General features: G+C 35.7%; 2 protein-coding genes across 3 annotated transcripts in view; one reads left to right on the forward strand and one right to left on the reverse strand.

Moving 5' to 3' along the window:
* The window catches only part of LOC150102259 (putative glutamate receptor), a 78867-nt gene extending 68258 nt beyond the window's left edge, over nucleotides 1-10609 (forward strand). For both annotated transcript variants that reach the window (XM_090399123.1, XM_090399122.1), the window contains one exon: nucleotides 7435-10609. In XM_090399123.1, the coding sequence (XP_090255249.1) occupies nucleotides 7435-7675 (241 nt within the window). In that variant the 3' untranslated portion in view covers nucleotides 7676-10609. The remainder of the gene's footprint in view (nucleotides 1-7434) is intronic.
* Nucleotides 10610-16039: 5430 nt separating this feature from the next.
* LOC150102260 (acylphosphatase-2-like) overlaps nucleotides 16040-17462 on the reverse strand; it is a 50401-nt gene continuing 48978 nt past the window's right edge. The window contains exon 5 of the mRNA XM_090399433.1: nucleotides 16040-16207. The gene's annotated coding sequence lies outside the window, so the exon portion shown is untranslated. The remainder of the gene's footprint in view (nucleotides 16208-17462) is intronic.

Below are 17462 nucleotides of genomic sequence, written 5' to 3' on the forward strand. Positions count from 1 at the left end.
GGTGGTTAAGAACTGTTTGCAGGAGGCAATGGTTGACTGTATACCAAGAGTCCGAATAATAAATCAGGTAGGGGTTAAATGGATGAATAACACTATTAAGCTTGAGCTGCAAAAAAAGAAACAATTGTGGAGGGAATTTAAGGAGAAGGGTGACCATCAGGTGCATGAACAGTATAAAGCTCAGGCCAGGATGGTAACAAGGGTGGTAAGAAAAGCAAAAGCAGATTACGAAAGGAAATTGGCCATGCAGGCTAAAGAGAATCCCAAACAGTTTTTTCAATATGTTGCAAGTAAAAGGAAAAATGCTCATGGTAGAATGATCTTAAAAAATGCTGAGGGTAGGGAGGTAACTGAATCAGTCGATGTTGTGGAATTACTGAGCGAGCACTTTGCAAGAGTATATCATCCAGGTGGTGGCTTTGCGAAAATGGAGGAACCAACAGCTTATACTGGAATTGTGATGGATGAGGTAGAGGTAACTAGTCTATTACAGAACCTCAATGTCAATACATCTGTGGGATTGGATGGTATACCAGCTCGTGTCATACGTGAAGCGGCCAAAGAATTATCAGTGCCCTTGACCATTATGTTTAATTTGAGCCTCAGGACTGGGTCAGTCCCAAGGGGGTGAAAAGAGGGGAAAATAGTTCCACTGCACAAAGGTGGTTCCAAGGCTGCTGTTGAAAATTACCGGCCAATCAGCATAACAGGAATCATTATCAAGGTCTTAGAGAAAATAGTCAAGAGGAAAATACAAGATTGGATAGAAGAAAATGGGATACTGTATCGGGGACAGCATGGTTTTGTGAAGGGTAGGTCATGCCTCAGTAACTTGCTCACGTATTATAACACAGTGACGGCTGAACTGGATAAGGGTAATGGGTTTACAGTGATTCTGCTGGACCTTGCTAAGGCCTTTGACAGGATACCACATGGAATTCTAATCAGTAAATTGCAGCATATGGGAATGGACATAGGGTTGGTGAGATGGATAGGAGGGTGGTTGACGGAGAGATATCAGAGAGTGGTTTACTCAGGAGTAGAGTCCACAAGACGGCCCGTGACTAGTGGTGTACCACAAGGATCTGTTCTTGGACCACTGCTGTTTAATTTGTTCATAAATGATATAGGAAAGGATCTGAGAGGAACAGTTCATTTGTTTGCGGATGATGCGAAGTTGGGTAGGGCAATAGTGAATGCAGATGACGTCAAAATTTTGCAGGATGATTTGGATAGATTGGAGGTCTGGGCTAGGGAGAATGGATGTCAATTTAATGTGGCAAAATGTAAGGTTATGCATTTTGGGGTGAAAAGATGGGAGGCAGTTTACTGCATTGGTGGAACCGTGCTCCAGGAAATTGATGAGGCACGAGATTTAGGAGTGTTGGTGGATAAGGAATTGAAATTTAGGGGACACATTGCAAAAGTGGCCAAATCAGCTCATCAAATCACTTGGTTGCTGAAGAATACGTTGACAAGCAGAGACAAGCAGGTTATTGTTCCTCTGTATCGAGCCTTGATAAGACCTCATCTCGACTACTGTGCTCAGATTTGGTCACCTAGGTTTCTTCTTGATGGGGAAGAGGTGGAGAGGATCCAGAGGCGAGTGACCAAGATGATAGCAGGTCTGTGGAATGAACCGTATGAGAACAGGTTGAGGATTTGTGGGTTGCAAAAATTGGTTGATAGGCGGAGGAGGGGAGATATGATTGAGACATTCAAATTACTGAAGGGTTTCTATAAAATTAATTCAGAAGATATTTTTGAGAACAGGGCTGGTTGTGGGAGGACTAGGGGACATCCATGGAAACTGGGCAAAAGTGTGGTTAGTAAAGGTGTTAGAGCTGGGTTCTTTACTTTTAGAGTAGTGAATGAGTGGAATGCGCTCCCTGAGTCTGTGGTGGATGCTGTGACAGTGAATGAGTTTAAGGCGAGGTATGATAGATACTGTATAAATGTCAAATAGTTGTGATGAAAATGATTTGGGGCCTCCCTCGATGAGTCTAATGACTCCCTGGAGTTGCCCGTAATAATAATAATAATAATAATAATAATATTTATATGTTATTCATTCCATATATCAGAAGCACCTCCAGGGAGTGAGGGACTCATCAAGAGTGGCCACATACTACATGCACCAGCATGTGAATTCAATTCATATTAGATATTGTGGGTGCTTGCACACACACACACACACACACATATCATCCGATGGCAATCCATTCCAATCGTGCACCACTCTATGAGAAAAAATCTAGCTTTCACCCCCTTTCTTGACAACATTCATTCTCAGCTTCTAAAGACGCCCTCTTGTCCTTTCCACACCCTCCATAAAATGAAAAATTCCATCTACTGAAATCCTGTATGACCTTTTCAGAAGTTTGTAAGTCTCAATCACATCATTCCTCTTTCTCCTGTTTGCTAGTGTCTGCAGTCTACAAATTCTCATAAAAAAAAAAAAAAAATCTGTTTTCATAATCAGTATTCCACAATCCTGATATCATTTTTTACACTGTCCTTTGCACATTCTCTCACCCTCTGTGTCCACTATATCAGAATCAACACAGAAACAAGGAGACTAGACCTGCACACAATAGTCCAAGTGAGGTCTTATGAAGGCCTTGTAAAGAGGCAAAATGACATCATTATCTTTACATGTCAAAGTTGATATTTCATCACTGCAATTATCCTCTGAGTTATATTTGCAATTTTTGCTATATGGCCCTTGAACTTCAACTTCCTATCTACTAAAAGTCCAAGATCCCTAGTGTTATCAGTTTCTTCTACTTAATCCCGCTGTATAAGATGGAAGCTTGATAAAGCCTCTATGCCAGACTTGAGCAATGCAAGGTTTGGTAAAGAGGAAGGTGAACTGTTATCAGCAAAACTATTGATAGAATTTGAGGTTAATGAGGGAAGGTCATTGATGTGTAAGAGGAAGAGTGACCAAAACAAGAGGGTCATCCCTGGAAGTTGAATAAAGGTGCGAGGACTAGATTTTTTGGTTGGAGAGTGGTGAATGAGTGGAATGGGTTGCCAGAGTCAGTTGTGAGTGGTTTTTCTGTTAATGGGTTCAAGGAGAGGTATGATAGATTGTGTGAACAGATCGAGTCTCTCATGATGAGTCTTCAGACTCCATGGAGGTGCCCATATAATAATAATAATAATTTTAAGTTTTTGATGGCTTTTTCCTTTTTCTAGCTCATATATTGATAAGTCCTCCTGGCTGAATTCTTCTTGCATGTTTTCTACCAGCATTCTGTCACTTCTTGTTTCATTTAACAATCTTTTCAAAGTAATTATTTCAGATATCTGGAATATCTTTGTTTTCATGACCTTTATCATCTCCAATTCCTTTAACAGTACTCTTTTTTTTCAATTTCTAAGCTTTATCAATAGTCTCCATAATATCATCCAAATGAGGTTAATGATGTGACAGAGACATGTGGGAACAGAGGTGGACGAATCGGAGGTTCTTAGGATATTGCAGAGAGTCTCAATGTAAATACAGCTGTGGGATTAGATGGGAAATCAGCTAGCATTTTTCAGGAATGTGCAAGGGAACTAGCAATGCCTCAGACTAGGCGCTTTAACCATGCGGAGGTCACAGTTGAAAAAATTGCAGCGTAGGTCGCACGTATCTGAGAGATACATTCATTACTAGTATGTGCTAAAATGTGATTAAAAAAAAAAACACTGCAAATATAATACATGATGGTTTATTTATTTTCAGTTACAATCTAGAAATTATTGAACAAAGAAAAAAAAAACTAAACAAATACTATACTGACATCGGAGTTCGCGGTATCTTTCAGATACAATTTACTATCAAATATCACTTTCATTTTCGCATTCGACTCTATCATTCTCATCATCGGACTCGAGTAACATTCACTGATTCTCTTCAACACCTGATGGATTATCCAATCAATATATTTTTCCAGCCATTTTCAATGGTAAATAAAAAAAAAAAAAAAACTAAACCAATACTATACTGACATCAGAGTTTGCGGTATCTCTCAGATACAATTTACTATCAAATATCATAAACTTCACATAACACGTGTTAAGCCAAAACTGACTGCATAAAATAGTGTGGAATATCACTCGTAATATATGCATGTGCAGCTAGTCATGACTCCAAGCTATATGCTGGATATGCGTAAGAATATTTATATTAAACAATTTGTTTTTATCTGTCAGATCAGCCATGACCTCTGCAGGGTTAAGTTTATTTCTGGTAGAGTTCCAATGAAGTGGAAAGAGGGCAAAATAATTTCCTTGCATAAGGGAGGTTCTAAAAGATCTCAGTATCTCAGGAGTGGTGGTAAGATTAGTTGAAAAATTGGTCAAAAAGAGAATTCAAGAATGGGTGGATAAGAATATGATACACTTCTAGGGGGCAATATAGTTTGTAAGGTCAGTCATTCCTTAGTAATTTATTAACTTTTTTTACAATAGAGTGACAGCTGAGTTGGATAGAGGAAATTGGCTACACGATGATTCTGCAGAATCATTGTGTAGCCAATTATGTGTAGAATTAGAAAGATGACTGGAGTTGATGATATTGTGAAGTGTTGTCAAGCGGAGATGGGCTGGCCATATTAGTAGACTGATAGACGAAAGGTGGACAAAATTAAGCACTGAGTGGATACTAAGAGAAGGAAAGATTGTCAAAGAACAAGATGAATGGATGGTCTACAAAGATTTGACATGAGATGGTGGACATTGGCTATAAACAGACAGAACTGGAAAGTTAAAAGTTAAAGGGAAACCATATATCCAGCAGAGGATTGAAAGAGACTAAAAAGAAGGAACTATAGCTACCTCCTTAATTTATTTGATCATTATTGCCTAAATATAACATCTTTATTCACCTATTTTTATCTTCTTTGTTTCAAGGATATGTGTAAGAATATTTATATTAAACTATTTGTTTTTATCTGTCAGATCAGCCGTGACCTCTGCAGGGTTAAGTCTCATCTCTGGTAGAGTTCCAATGAAGTGGAAAGAGGGAAAAATAATTCCCTTGCAAAAGGGAGCTTCTAAAAGATCTCAGTTTGCATAATATCCCTATTATGCCAACGTGTACTTTTCCAATTCTTGTACCAGTTACATCTCTTTTCCATTAATGCAAGGGTGGTCTGAAAAGTTCTCAGCCTAACAATGAAAAAACGATTATTTCAAATTTATAATTTCAAAATTATTTTTATTTTTCAACATAATCTCCCTTAAGACTAATACATTTATTCCAGTGATGTTCCAGCACCATTATCCCGTCCCTGTAGTGGTTCTCAGTAAGATTTGCAAAATATCCCTCTACAGCTGCAATCACCTCTTGATTCAAAGAAAAATGTTGACCAGCGAGGAAGAGTTTCAGTTTTGGGACGATATAGAAGTCAGAGGAAGCCAAATCTGGGGAATAGGGTGGATGTTCCACAATTCATGGTGCAGATCCCTTAATTTTCCCATTGCCAAAACACCTTTGTGGGCAGGTGCATTGTCCTGATCAAAGATGATTTTCTTCTTCTGCAAACCGGATCTTTTCTCACGAATTTTTTCATCTAGTCTGGTTAAAAGATCGGAATAATATTCCCTGGTTATTGTTTTACCCTTTTCAAGAAAATTAATAAACAAAATGCCTTTTCCTGCTGATGGAAGTTCCATCAGCAGGAAATTTCCATGTCGGTTCCATCATGGAACTGACTTTGTCTTCTTTGGCGCTGAACAACCAGCCTCGGTCCACTGTTTGGATTCTGTGTGTAATGGTGAATCCAAGTCTCATCCATAGTAATAAATTGACACACAAAATTAGTTTTATTCTTGTTAAAATGCTCCAAGCACTGTTCAGAGATTTTCATGCGAGTGCTGCAGTGCATTGATCTACTGTGAGCAAAGTGCGACACCCATTTTATGCGAAGTTTTTTCATTTGCAATTCTTCTTGCAAAATATATCCTACACATTCTTTTGAAATGCCTATAGTCTCAGCAATTTCACGCACTTTGAGTCACCAGTCATCCAATAACATATCATGCACTTGTTCAATGATTTCTGGTGGTGTTACACTTTTTGGACGTCATTCACGTGGATCATCGTCAAGGCTGGTACGGCCACGTTTAAACTTGGCAGTCCATTTCTTAATTGTCGAAAATGAAGAAGAGTGCCCATAAACTTTTATGAACTTTTAAGTGAATTTCTTTTGGTATTAAATCTTCTTTTACAAAGAATTTTATAACCGCACGATAATCAATTTTATCCATTTCAAGGGACACAAACAACACTTTTGCTTCAGACAGCTGTATTAAACAAACTACTTGACAGAATGACTTGCAATTTCACATGGATGCTTATGACAGATGTACAACGTAGAAAAAAAAATTGTGCCGATAGTGTTGCCATCTATGGTTGAGGCCGAGAACTTGTCACCCTCGTACTTGTTAAGTTGATGGTGCCAACTGTGAATTAAGCTGATATTTTCTTTATAAGGAAGTTCACAATCTGGTTGATTTTTTAATATAGGAGGTGAGGGATTCCCAGTAAGACCCCAATTAAAAAAAAAAAAGTTTAATGAAATGAGTTACTCATTAGAAATGAGTATTTAGAGGGATGTCCACTATAATAATTCCTAGTAGGACAGCTCTCTGATTATTAAGGATTCCCCTTCAGAGCTGTTATAAGCCTAATAAATCATTATATGAAATACAATCTAGAGACTGACTTGATTCTGTCATTCAAGCAAGGGGTAGTCAAACAGGTAGATTAGCAGAATATGAATGGAAGAACACAAAAATTACATGTGTCCTCCAAATAGGCACACAGAGCTCAGCAAAAGACCATGTCATTAATAGTAGGCATAAAAATGACTGGAAAACCACCAAGTTTTTATAAATTCAACTATGAGCATTTATTTCCGGAATTTGTTAAGTGTGTTTTCTTCAGGTGATTTGCATGATGAAAAACTGCAGTTTCCAGGATGATAAAATCCTCCATAAGGCTGACTAACTTACCTTCATTTCCTAACATCTGAGAAGCCATCCTCCTTAATCACAACTAATATATCAACAGTTTATTCAGTTGGCTCCTTGGACCCAAACTACTATTACACTGTTTTATAATTTTCCGAGCAAATAATTATGGGCTATTTCCAATGGAGAGGTGGAAAGTAGTTATGAAGTGAACTGCCAAAATTTTTGTTTTGGCACATCACTTAAAAAATAATCACAATTATGAAAACTGAAAAGCAGTGCATAAAACTGGGCTCAAATTGGAGATGTCCAAAGGCACAGGAGATTACATCTGCCAGCAATGTTTGATCTCATAGAAAATATTTATGAGAAGAAGAAGTCTACAATTTTAGTTTTTTTTAAATCATAATGTAATTTAATAGCATGCATGATCAAAATATTAAGAAATGTTTTTAAAAATTTTTCCAGTGTTACTCGACTGGGTGAATCAGGATTATTCTACAAACTTTATGAGGATCAAATTCACGATATAGAAAAGCAAACTTTGTTGCAAGAGGAAGCTGATAAAGGTGTTAGCCCCCTGAAGTTAAAGAATCTTCAAGGGGTCTTTTTGTTACTTTCATTTGGCTATTTTATAGCAATAATAGTTATTATAATTGAGATTGGAATAAAGAAAATATGCAAAACTGATTTGCATATTTCTAATTAATTTTTTTTTCTTAAAAATCGCTTTTACTAATTTGCAAATACCATATTTGCCGATGTATAAGACACACTTTTTTTCTTTGAAAATAGGTCTGAAAAACAGGGTGCATCTTATATGCTGATACTCAGTTTTTTATTACTTTCATTTCTGGAAATTTTCTCTGTTCAGTTACGCGATTTCTTTCTTGCGGTGTGTGAGAGCATTCCAGTTACATTAGTTATGTATTCAAGTTACTGGAATACATTCTAGTATTCCAGTTATGGATAGATAACATTTAGTCTAGGTGCTCTGGCGGATTGTTGAAGAAGCCTACCCTGCTAGTAAGGGATCAGTTTCATTCTCACAGAACAGAAGATGTTAAAAATAAAACTCAAGGAATTGAAAACTCAGTTAGCTGTAATTCCCAGAGGTCTAACTAGTCAGCTTCAACCTTTAGATATCTGCATTAATAAACCATTTAAGGGATTTATGAAGGAGAAGTGGAACACTCCATCCAGAAGACTGCTGGATGCAGTCTTCAGAGTTTGAGGTTATGTCATCAAGAAGGAAGAGGCCTAGCATTTTGCAAGTTTGTGAGTGGGTCAGAGCTTCATGGGATGCTGTGAAAACTGAGACAGTGGTTAAATCATTTAAGAAGTGTGGTATTAGTAATGCGCTGAATGGTACGGACGACAGATTGTTGTATGAGGATTCAGATTCTGATTTAGAAGAGGTTTCAAGTGTGTCTTATTTAGCTCTGGAGATGAATTTCTGGGTTTTTGACGAAGAAGATTAAAAGGTGGGTACTCTTTTCTAGTTAGATTAGGTATTATTACTTTATTACTTTATATTTGAAATACTGTAAATTCATTAGAATATTCAGTTATAAAGTTTTTTTCCTAAGAAATGTGTACAAAAAAGGGGATGTGTCTTATACGCTGGCAAATATAGTATATGTTTACAAATCGATTTTATTCATAGATATACAAAGCTTTTTTTTTTCTCTTATTTATATTTACATATAAAATAAACTGATACTTAAATTTATGTAATTGTATTTGCGAGCTGCTATGTACATATTTAAAAAAAAAAAAGTCGTGTGCGTGTTTTGCACTTTAGAATGTACAAAAGTAAAAGTTCTTTGAATTTTTGTCTATATCCCTTTCTTAGGCTCTGATCACATTTAAATGATTTCATTCTTTAAATAATCGCACTTTCAACTCTACCTGTAGGATCTTTTAAATTTTAGTAGCCAACTTAATAATTATGTTTGTATCATAAAAATTTTATAATTCCTTTCAGATTTCAAAATTTTATAACAGTCTGAATCTGTTCTTTCCTTATGCTCTGAAATGTATTAAAGTAAAAGTTAAAGTTGTAAAGCCTCTGTAGTGGAGTTGGAAGAACAATGAGACATTATGCCCTTTGATTGGCAGAGACACAAGTTCAATTCTCGTCATGATGAAAGGAATCTTTGTAAGGGCTTTTTTCAATTGAAGGTAAAGTTAGTCAATCTTGTATGGAGGTAGCAGGTTTTTTTTCCATGAGAAACTGTGGCTAGAGAACCACATAATTTATACAGACAAACTATTTTGTGTAGCATATGACACTGTGTATTGACAGTGGGTAGTACTCGTGTTGGAGGATTAAGCTGTGAAAATGGTGGATTATGTGGAGATGACTGCCCTCTGATGACAAGTCCTTGGAGGTGTTCCCTAATAATAATAAATAATGGATAAATTAAATGTAATATATAATTTAAAGCAAAAACAATGTTCAAGAGCATCTTATTATCATCCCATTTTCAGCAGGTTCAGTGCTATTCTCAATCAGGAGGATTATAACAAATTTATTTTTAAATTATGATATAAAAAAGTATAAAGATAATAAAAAAAGAAAGCATAAAGAGAATAAAAGTAAATGCAGTCCTTTAGAAACTCAAACAGGCTTTTAGCATACATCTTGAAAGAAGATATTCTGAATACTGAAATGCACAACATCTCTAAATGCTGTGGCATCAAGACATTATGAAAGAAAACTGATGGACAGATTGGTGTACAAAAGTAATGAATTGTATCTGGAATGGGTTTGATGTATGGTATTTGTTAGTAGACAAAACCGAAACAAAGGTGAACAAGAGACCCGAGAAAGTGAGAGGTTATGAAAGAGTAAGCAGAGCAAGAGAGAAAAAACAGTTGTCAATGACAAGGGAAAGGGAGATGGACAGCTAAATGGGGCATCAGGATGGACAGCAGATGGAGACAATAGTGACTGGTGAATTTTCAATAATAGACAAAAAAAAAAAAGTTTAAATGTATGTCATTCTTGAACATTAGTCACAAAGAAACTAATAGAACATTTCCATTCTCTGTAAACATAAAATCTATATACACTAACTGACACTTAAAGAATTTCATCCTTCACACCAAATATGGTATTATAAAAAAATAAATAAATGAAATAAAATAAAAACCACAGAGCCTGAATCATTTCTAACAATAGTTTAATCTGAAATATAAATAAATAACATAGTAAACTGCTAAAATTAAGGGGATAAAAAATCCCTTGTTTTACAGCCAGTAAGCGAAACTCTAAGATTGAGAACTACGATCTATGAGTTTCATGCCAAAGAACTATCGGTGAATCCAAGCGTAAGTGACCACTTTGTAGTACAACACCAAGGCAACTCGAAACAAAGGTGGAGCAAGATCCCTCACTATCCTTGATATTTTCTCATAATGTAAAACACAGCTCCTAGGAGATGTAATACTGCCTTACATTATGAGGAGAGGTCACTACCCAGACCGGTTTCAACCTTTTTTGAGCTCTCATCAGCGAGTAGGTAGACCTGGATGATATCAAAGTTTAAGTGAAAAGAACTTACATACCTTCACTATACGAATGCCATTTTTCTGGCGACCTTAATTAAAATTAAGGGGATAAAAAATCCCTTGTTGTTTTACAGCCAGTAAGCCTTGGTGTTGTACTACCAAGTGGTCACTTACGCTTGGATTCGCCGATAGTTCTTCGGCATGAAACTCATAGATCGTAGTTCTCGATCTTAGAGTATCGCTTACTGGCTGTAAAACAACAAGGGATTTTTTATCCCCTTAATTTTAATTAAGGTAGCCAGAAAAATAGCCGTTTGGCTTTTCATCATAGTGAACAGTTGTTTCTATCTACAGCAAGCCAAAAAAAAACAAAAAAACATTCCAAATGGTACATAATACTACATATACAAGGCTCATTAGAAGTAAGTTGTAATAATAGGAGTGCTATTTCATTATAACAAGGACTTCTTTTTATATTCTTCCATCATCATCATCGGCTTTTTAGCAGGCACTTAAGCACCCATGCCTTCCTAACCATAATACGAGGATAAGGCTGTTACTCCCTCTACGTATTCTACTGGCTGGTTTGTATGTTTCGAGTCACAAAAACCCGAGTTTCCAGGAGAAAAAAATCCTCTACCTTCAAAGGTGACATCGGTTAACTCACCTTTCCTCAAAAGATAACAGATAAAGATTCCTCACGTCACACAGGAATCGAACCCAAGTCTCTCTGACCAAAGAGTTTCATCTATATCGACTGAGCTACGAAGGCTCTTTATACTCTTACACAGGTATGAAAATAATGTATCTGCCAACATGGCATAACCATTTGTCATCAAAAACTACACAGAATGTTGTTTGACAAATCCCAACCCAGCTGTCTGAATAGATAGCATTTCTGGTCTCCAATCAATAGGCTTAAACAGGTTTAAAACTCCACCCTGTAGGAAAATTCAAACATACAGCTTATTGACAGGAGATTTTTCAATGATGTTTGTGAATGTCTTTAGGTGGTAGATGAATTTCATTACCAGTATGAGATCACCACACTGTTTATTAGTTCAAAGTGGCCTTTAATGTTTGATATTCCAGACTAGAGTTAACATATAGATTTACCATTAGTAGGTAGGATTCACAAAAAAATTAACTGTATGCACCTTTTATTAATTGATGAAACAACATTTAACTCACATCAAAATGAATAATACTCAGGATGGGTTTGGTGAAAATCCTGTGCAAATGCCTATATTCAGTAAATCTATGGTGTAAAGTTGTTGGGAACTTGTTAAACAGAATGTATATATTTAATGATCATCTCAAGGGAGTGGATATTCCTTTGCTAATGCAATGAGATGGTGTATTTCTGTCATGTGGAACTGCAGTACAATATTTTCAAAAGATTTTTGATTATTTGATCCTTATCCCAACTGTTGAAGAGGTCTTAGCCAGCTAGATTGTTCTGACTCTTAACTCTTGTGACTACTGATTTTAGATTCACTTGAAAGTGCATTAGTATATACACAAAGAGTTAACAATATTAATGCTCTGCAAAGAAGTTTGTGTATTGCATGCCCCATTCAAAATGACAAACCAATAACAGAGAACAATTTCAGCACTATTACGGAATGAAGAAATGCATATCAAGTAGAGGGCAGATATTCTGAGTAACTCTTAAGACTTCAGATGGTTATTTCTTAAATAGTTGATTTTCCAACTTAAATTTTAAGATGATAAAACATTTTGTAACTTTTAAAATAAATGTTTATCATAGAGTTCCTTACAGGTTGCCATAATTTATGACTATAGCACCCTGCACCATATATGATTTTGGTATATCACACAGTTGCTAAGTTTTTCTTTGGTGGTGGGAAAGGCACAGGTATGATATAAAAAAAAAAAAAATTTAAAAAAAATGCCCATTTTAAAAACATAATGCATAATTATTTCAACCCCCCCCCCCACTTTTTTTTAAACGAAGTAATTTTTGTTTCTTTTTAGGTAACTTCTATTTTATTTTTATATGTTTTTTTATATTTTATTTTATTATTTTTTATATATAATAATCTGGAAGCTCTGCTCTAAATGGGCAATGGTCTCACATCAAGCAATGAAATTATCTCCCATCTAAAGACAATAATAAACATCCACGCCCAAGAGAATTCAAACCAAGCCTGTTGGATGGAGAGTGGATGTAAAGCATTTAGGTTGTTTTTGATTTATGGCTGAAATAACTAAAGCTGCAGCATATCATGTCTGTTACTTGTGTGTGTGTGTGTGGGAGGACAAACCTTTCCACCTCCACACTGAAACTGATTAACTAACCTTTAGATGAAAAACCCATTACGAGACTCCTTGCATCCTAGGACAAGTCTACAACACTTGATCTGGCACAAAAGGGGGCACTGCTTACCATCGCAAAGGATGTTCTTAAAAGGGATAGATACGGCAGTGCTGGTGTCATAGTGTGGGGAGGCATTATGCTTAATGGATGCACAGAGCTACAAGTGCTGAAAAGAGGGATATGACTGGTGAATGAAACTCCAACAAAGCTCTTTAATTTCATGTGCGATTGTTCCATGGTGCTGTAGGCGAAGAATACATTTTTATGGATGACAATGCCACACCATATCGTAAACAAGCAGTGGAGATATTTCTGGAGACCAAGGATATCAATCAAATTGAGTGGCCAGTACACTCCCCAGATCTCAACCCCACAGAACACGCTTGCAATGCAATAGGGAGATGCACTGCTGATCAAAATTCCCCTCCAGAAAACAAACAAGGCCTTATCCTTGCTCTGAAGGAGAAGTGGACTAGTTTGTCTCAAAAACATCTAAATCACTTGGTGCTAAATAAGGTACAACATTATGAGAGCATCACAGTTCCAGGTGGACATATTCTATACTGAAATGTCTCTGTGCATTGTTTTCTATAAGCACTGTATATTCATTCCTTAACTACGTTCCTAAGAAATTTATAATTTTTGCCAAAAATGTATTGCAATTTAATTTGCATGAAATTTGTAACAAATATTTTTGTGTAATATAATTTAGTATGCTGGCAATAAACTTATGTCCATATTTGGCTGTAGCCATGAAAATTTTTTCATAAACAGATAAAAATGTAGTTCATACTTGACTTTTGAACACCAATGTACATCGCAATGCTAGCAACACCTGCTAAACAAACTTTAGCAGGTCTAAGTCTGATCTGACTTTGAAAAAGCTAAAAGTAAAAAACTTGCATCCTATATACTAATCCGGTTGACTGAGTGGTTAGCGTATCTGCTCTACAGCCAAAAGGTTGCGGGTTCGAACCCTGCCGTGGGCACAGATGTTTGTGATTTGTGAAAATACTAGTGGTGGTGATTGACAGTAGATGGCATTGGTGTGGAAGATGAAAGTAGTTGTGGTTCGTTGTAGTTAGTGGACATGGAGAGTTGTAGAGTGGGTGCCCTCCCTCGATGAGTTTTTGGACTCCCTGGAGGTGTCATATAATAATAATAATAATATATACTGCCACTGGCAGTTGTATGTTTTGGTGCAGTTCCAATCTGTGCTCCTGCCTCTGATTCACTCAGATGGCAGTACCACAATATTGCCTAAAAATAAAGATGACCCTTTATATTATTCTTCCAATCCAACCCCTTTATCTGGAAGGTTGCATGCTTTCTGTCAGAAAGACTCCTGAACAACCTAGATACCAAAAGGCTTCTGATCCTGATGGAATCACAATTATACTCAAGAGTTATGCTCCTGAATTAACACCTATTTTTTATCATCTCTACACTATATTATAATCAGGTGGTATCCAAGTCCCACAGCATGAAAGTAAACCCACATACAGCCAATTACAGAAAAATGGAGAAAAGAATCTACAATCAGATTACTGACCTACTACTCTCATCTCAGCACTCTAAAATAATAAAGAAAGCCGTTGACAGTCAACTTCTTCACCTGGAGAAATAATTTTATCAGTGAAGCAATGAATCTGCCAGTCAACATCCACAGGAGATCTCCTGGCTTACATCACCTGCCTTTGGACATGTTACATGGAAAGGTTTTGGAGAACCTGTTCTGTTGCACTTAACATTTCCAAAGCATCTGATCGGTTCCAGCATCGAAGGCTTCTCAGCAAATTACCATCACATGGTCTGCCAGTTTTTTCTCAGGCTGTTTTCACTATGCATAATGGTAGGTGTTCTCTCTCTTCAGATTTTCCTTTCAATGCAGGTGTTCTCCAGGCCTGTTATTTTATCTATCCTTTCTCCTCATATATATGAAGAGCCTATCCTCACTGACTTCAAACTCCATCCAGTTTTGCTGATGATAGCATTCTCCACTTATCCTACTCATACAATAAACCTTTTAGAACTCGAACATCAAGATCAACTACAATCAATACCTTAAATGCTGATCTCCACATCATCCTGCAATGGTGAAATAACTTGGCAACCTTCAATTCTTCCAAAACACAACTTTGTCCTTTTTCTTGCAATAAGTTCTTCTCTCCTTATCTTTAATGAGGTTCACTCAGCAGTCAAGACCAGATTTCTATTTTAAGACTGATACTTACCCCTAGCCTTTCTGGCACAAGCATATATCACTTCTATGACAACCTCAGCTTACAAGAAACACTCTGAATTCTTTTTGTTGCTCAAGATGTTACTTTTCATCTGTCCAGGTAAATCCCAAATCAGCCCAGGTGGTGGTGTGTCAAAATCCTCTCTAAAAATTCTTGATGCTGTTTAAAAGAGGGCAGTATACCTACATGACAACCCTCTCTTACAACTCTCCAACCACCATGTCACATATAATTTCTGCATTATCTATCTCTTCTAAAGATATATAGAGACTGTTGCCTTCACATCAATTGCCTTAGTATTCCATAATGAAAAAAAAACATTATATAAAGGATCACTGCCCAGACTTTGTATACAAGTAGAGTGGTCATGAAGTTACTTCATGCTTATACTTGGATATAGGATTAAAACAAAGAATAATTTCTTATTAAGTATAACACACAATGTAACCAAGTGAAAAAATTTTCCAACTATCTTTCATTCTGAGTATTTAATAATAAGCGATAAACACCTTTTTTCTACTTATATATGAAAACACATGACTCCTGCATTGATTAAACCACTGATGAGACCTTAATGAAGGATAAAACCAATCAGTCTGGAATCAAATAATGCTAAAGATACTAAGGCAATTGATATAAAGTTAACAGTCTTTATATATAAGTAGAGTAGCTGTAAAGTTCCTTCATGTTTATGCTTGGGTATAGGATTACAAGAAGAATATAATTTCAAGTATAATATGCATTTGTAATCAAGCAGAAAAACTTTCCATGAGTAATTCACTATAATGAACTATTCCTATGGTTCCTAAAGCTCCAAAGATATATGAGATTGGACTGCAATTTTATATTACACTAAAAGATTTTGTGTAATTCAATATAAAAATAATTAAAATATTTTAATATATATTAATATAAAGATTTAAGAGTACAACTGCCATCAGATTTGCGTGGAAACAAGATTTTAACTCAGTAATAAACAGAACAACAAAATTTATTTCTATTTGTACAGCATTTGTACAATGGTAACATGCAATAATGTCACCAATAATAACCAACAATTGTCATAAATTAAAGTATCAACATATTTTCATCAGGCTAAACTGAACACAAAGGAACATCAGTCCCAATTAAAAGTTGTATCCTGTCAAAAAAAAAAAAAAAAAAAAAAAAAAAAATTAATAATTAAATGTGCATATACATAATATATATATAAATGCATGCAATGATATATTAGATATAAAATACATACCATATATATCCAGTGTTAAATATTTTTCATTTGACTTAAGAATAAATTCCCCCCAACACACACACACCAGTCTGTTGAGACAGGCTTCATAGAAAAACCCAGATTTCTTGTATGTATCAAGAATGAGAATTTTTTTTGGTCAAATAACACTGAATTAGATAGTCTTGGGAAGGAGCATTAGTGTTTTCCACTATGCAACTAATCTGTAAAGCACACTAAACATGAACTCAATTCAAGTTTTCATAACAAAAACCATTGCTTTTTTTTTTTTTTAACACTTGCTGAAAAAAAAATTAGGCTAAAGTGAAGAAAAACTGTTTAGAGATTAAGGTATTGTTTCTGGGAAAACTTCCATAATGTTTAGCTTAAGTTTTTGAACAATATGATGACAATCAATATGGCAATCTTCAGCATAATTGATAGAATAAATGAAATACTGTCAGTCATGTGATATACAGCATCCTCTTCCATTAAAACTAACAATTTCATAAACATTTAACAGTTTGGCAGAGCTTGCTTAAGCAAAAAATTTCTTAGCTGGTTAGCCAGAGGCATGAAACTATATACAGCAACACTCAAAGCTATCATCACAAATGCATGTGCATGCTTTGTTCTCTTGCTCAATCACTTTTCCTTCATTTTGCTTTAATTTTGATACCTATAAAGCATTATTATATTCAACCCCTGATATGGAAAAGAAAAAGAGTGATAAAGAAAGTTACAGTAATAAAAAAAAGAGAAGAAAAGTAACTCCATTAGAGGAAAAGCTAAAAAACTTGCTCGATTCCTATTCAGAATAGTAAGCGAGAATGATCTCCAACTAGAAGAACAGCATGTACATGAAGAAGAAGATAAGGAGTGTGAACAAGGAGAGAATGTTATGACTAAGAAGCTAACTGAAAAATTATTCGAGGTAGTTTTCAATCACATTGAGTATGCTAAGAAAATTTTGTTCGATGCTGATCCTGATATGGAAAGAAGCTTCGAAGTCTGCCAAAATCTTGATAAAGCATCGCCAGCTATCACAAATTGCATGACAAGATAAAAAAGTCGAGCACTATTCAAACATCTTTACTTAATTTTTTTTGTAAAAAGTAACTCAATCAAATGTTTAGACCAGTGGTTCTCAAACTTTTTGAAGTCGGGG

The sequence above is a fragment of the Typopeltis vanoorti genome, chromosome 10, assembly GCF_054136105.1.
Source record: "Typopeltis vanoorti isolate ZY-2024b chromosome 10, IOZ_Tvanoo_1.0, whole genome shotgun sequence".
In the NCBI taxonomy this organism is placed as follows: Eukaryota; Metazoa; Arthropoda; class Arachnida; order Uropygi; family Thelyphonidae; genus Typopeltis; species Typopeltis vanoorti.